This window comes from Amphimedon queenslandica, unplaced genomic scaffold, assembly GCF_000090795.2.
Source record: "Amphimedon queenslandica unplaced genomic scaffold, v1.1 AMPQUscaffold_13207, whole genome shotgun sequence".
In the NCBI taxonomy this organism is placed as follows: domain Eukaryota; kingdom Metazoa; phylum Porifera; class Demospongiae; order Haplosclerida; family Niphatidae; genus Amphimedon; species Amphimedon queenslandica.
This window is the reverse complement of record NW_003546557.1, coordinates 74,658-78,467: the sequence shown is the minus strand read 5'-3', so window position 1 is coordinate 78,467 and position 3,810 is coordinate 74,658. Positions and strand designations below refer to the sequence as shown.

At 33.7% G+C, this 3,810-nt stretch overlaps 2 protein-coding genes across 3 annotated transcripts in view; both read left to right on the top strand.

Moving 5' to 3' along the window:
- Positions 1 to 417, top strand: part of LOC109584478 (uncharacterized) — a 6,441-nt gene extending 6,024 nt beyond the window's left edge. Inside the window, exon 4 of the mRNA XM_020000230.1 lies at positions 12 to 417. Coding sequence (XP_019855789.1) covers positions 12 to 250 — 239 coding nt within the window. The 3' untranslated portion in view covers positions 251 to 417. The remainder of the gene's footprint in view (positions 1 to 11) is intronic.
- Positions 418 to 785: 368 nt separating this feature from the next.
- The window catches only part of LOC109584477 (uncharacterized), a 4,895-nt gene continuing 1,870 nt past the window's right edge, over positions 786 to 3,810 (top strand). Inside the window, exons 1-7 of one of the 2 annotated variants that reach the window (XM_020000228.1) lie at positions 786 to 860; positions 903 to 1,100; positions 1,149 to 1,475; positions 1,528 to 1,652; positions 1,696 to 1,940; positions 1,984 to 2,043; positions 2,093 to 2,584. In XM_020000228.1, coding sequence (XP_019855787.1) covers positions 794 to 860; positions 903 to 1,100; positions 1,149 to 1,475; positions 1,528 to 1,652; positions 1,696 to 1,940; positions 1,984 to 2,043; positions 2,093 to 2,567 — 1,497 coding nt within the window. In that variant the 5' untranslated portion in view covers positions 786 to 793 and the 3' untranslated portion in view covers positions 2,568 to 2,584. Of the gene's footprint in view, positions 861 to 902; positions 1,101 to 1,148; positions 1,476 to 1,527; positions 1,653 to 1,695; positions 1,941 to 1,983; positions 2,044 to 2,092; positions 2,585 to 3,810 lie in introns of those variants that run through there. The other variant, XM_020000227.1, reaches the window with a different exon arrangement.

Here is a 3,810-nt window from a genome sequence, read left to right as displayed (position 1 = left end):
TGATGATCAACATGATCTTACTCTACCCAACCCTGAGTATATTACTAATACAGCAGTAACAGCACCTAATCCTGGCTACATTACTAATATAACACCTAAGGCTAATCCTGGGTATAGCAGTACTGCTATCAAAGAAGGAGAAGGAGAGAGAGAGAGGAGAGAAGAATTGGATTACAGTTATGCCACTGTTAATAAGTTCCTCAAGAAACCCACTGAGGACACTGAGTATAATAAACTCCAGCATGAATAGCATACATAGCTGCTTCAGACTGCTTGTGTGTATATTGTTGATTTTTATTTTGTATACAACTAAACTATGTCCTCTTTAATTATCATGACTCAGTTTTTCAAAATATATTCTAGATCTTAATTCTATTTTTAATATGTACATTCAAGGGAACACTCTCCTTCAATGGATGTGTTCAGTTATGGTGTCCTCCTTCTAGAGATGATAACACGACGTATTCCTCTACCAGAAGAGAGAGTAGGTCTTATTGATGGTATTAGAAGAGCCTCGTTTAGGTCTCTTGTTCAACGCTGCCTGATAGTTGAGTACAGACACTGTCCAACAATGAATAATATTATAACTGAATGACACTGTTATAGTCCTGCTGTAAAATAAATTACTATTGTTATTATTATTATTATTATTGTATTGTTAAAAAGTTTAATAATTTTGGTATAATTTTGTAGTGTTTTGCTCTTTTTGTTACAAATTAGATTTTAGTAATTAGAGCTGTGGGTGGTGAACAAGACTAGTGCAGCAGCCACACCTTCGTCTAAACTACAAAAGATGAAGCTACATTTTGTGATTGTACTGTTGACATTGCTTGCTACAGTGACTCAAGCTTTTTCTACAGGTTTGTACAGTATTTTGACAAAACTTCAGTTCTTGTGTATAGGTTTTAGTTTGTATTTAGGGAGAATAGTTCAACCCAATAACTCAATAATTTATGTTTCATTAGCCAGATGCAATAGCTCTAATTCAGATCGTTTATGTTGTATTACTTCAGATGAGCATGAAACAATGATTTCTAATGGTGATAAAGGGATGTATATGTGTCAAGTGCATAATAAAACATTTTTATTGGCCATATATGGTAAGCTGTATTAAGTTATAGTTTTATAGTTATAAAGTTTGCTCATAGAAGATCTACCAGTATATGATTTGCCGCCATTGTCACTTTCTGATTATTACCTGAGCCTTTTACAGAATGAAGCTTTGTTATATTTTAGAGCTAATTATGGACCAGTCAATAGCATAAACTGTTCATTTAATGATCAAGAAATGCAACCGGTTCCTTTCATACAGACAGTGGAATCAAATTATTCAACTTTGATGGAATTGATTGTGCCACTTAATCAAAGTGAATCATGGTACAATTGCTCAGTATCAAGCAACAATATAGTGCAATCATCATCCCAATTAAAATATGTGAATTCTCTCATATGTTCGGTTGATACATATTTAAAAGGTATTTGATAATGCATATAGATTATAAGTAAGTATTCCTATCATTTTGATAGCTAATATAACATCAAAAGATACAGCAGCAGATGTTACCTGGACAACTTATACATATTGCAACAGATCTCATACCGATGACGAAGATGTCTTCAATAGTCAAGTTGGATTTGAACTATTTCATAAGGTTGAATTTTTTTCATATTATTAAGTTTATAGACTCACTGTAGTTCTCAGAGGACCCAGATTCTTATTCACCAACGTCCTGTATGCCAGTATCTACATTAACATTATATTCAACACAGGCAGCTACCATATTCCCTACAGTTACCATATTCCCTAGTACTGAAACCACCTCAGCACAAGAATCACTTTATGCTGGAATTGGAGTACTTGCATTTACTAATGTCATCACACTAATTGTTCTACTATTAAGTTTGTTATGTTTACTGAATCAAAGAAAGAAGAAGAGATTGTAAGTGTTTTTCATCATTTTTTCCACTAAAAATATTTTGCAGGAACATAAGTGAGAGGGAACAAACAGTACAAAGCACATCTCCTCAAACTGAAGCAACAAGGTATGTATAAATTAATAAAGATATATAATAACTGTTATCTTATCAATAGTCAAAACATTGAAACTAGTCCAACCAGTAACAATAACACAAACATTACTACTGGTAATGACATATACTCCTCAGTTGAAGATGAAGTTGATCATCATCATCATCATCACCGCCCACCAGCAAGAGTAGCCAGTCAATATGAAGTACCTCTGGACTTATTACAGCAAGCACATGTTCCTCTCCCTCCTCCTCCTCCTCTTTATGCTACACTTGATGATCAACATGATCTTACTCTACCCAACCCTGAGGATATTACTAATACAGCAGTAACAGCACCTAATCCTGGTTATATTACTAATATAACACCTAAGGCTAATCCTGGGTATAGCAGTACTGCTATCAAAGAGGAAGGAGGAGGAGGAGATATAGGAGAAGGAGAGACAAGAGAAGAATTGGATTATAGTTATGCCACTGTTAATAAGTTCCTCAAGAAGCCCACTGAGGACACTGAGTATAATAAACTTCAGCATGATTAGCATATACAAGTTATGCATAGTCTGCTTGTGTGTGCACATGTATATTATTGTTGATTTTTATTTGTATACAACTATGCATCATGCAGTTAAAACTATGTCCTCTTTTATTATTGTGACTCAGTCTTTTGAAATAAATTCTTAATCTTAATTTTAGTTTTTGAATATATATATATAGTACATTCAAGGGAGCACTCTCCTTCAATGGATGTGTTCAGTTATGGTGTCCTCCTTCTAGAGATGATAACACGACGTATTCCTCTACCAGAAGAGAGAGTAGGTCTTATTGATGGTATTAGAAGAGCCTCGTTTAGGTCTCTTGTTCAACGCTGCCTGATAGTTGAGTATAGACACCATCCAACAATGAATGATATTATAACTGAGTGACACTGTTAGTCCTGCTGTAAAATAAATTACTATTGTTATTATTATTATTATTGTATTGTTTAAAAAGTTTAATAATTTTGGTATAATTTTGTAGTGTTTTGCTTTCTTGTTACAAATTAGATTTTAGTAATTAGAGCTGTGGGTGGTGAACTAGACTAGTGCAGCAGCCACACCTTCGTCTAAACTACAAAGATGAAGCTACGTTTTGTGATTGTACTGTTGACATTGCTTGCTACAGTGACTCAAGCTTTTTCTACAGGTTTGTACAGTATTTTGACAAAACTTCAGTTCTTATGTATAGGTTTTAGTTTGTATTTAGGGAGAATAGTTCAACCCAATAACTCAATCATTTATGTTTCATTAGCCAGATGCAATAGCTCTAATTCAGATCGTTTATGTTGTATTACTTCAGATGAGCATGAAACAATGATTTCTAATGGTGATAAAGGGATGTATATGTGTCAAGTGCATAATAAAACATTTTTATTGGCCATATATGGTAAGCTGTATTAAGTTATAGTTTTATAGTTATAAAGTTTGCTCATAGAAGATCTACCAGTATATGATTTGCCGCCATTGTCACTTTCTGATTATTACCTGAGCCTTTTACAGAATGAAGCTTTGTTATATTTTAGAGCTAATTATGGACCAGTCAATAGCATAAACTGTTCATTTAATGATCAAGAAATGCAACCGGTTCCTTTCATACAGACAGTGGAATCAAATTATTCAACTTTGATGGAATTGATTGTGCCACTTAATCAAAGTGAATTATGGTACAATTGCTCAGTATCAAGCAACAATATAGTGCAATCATCATCCCAATTAAAATATGTGAATTCTCTCACATGTTCGGTTG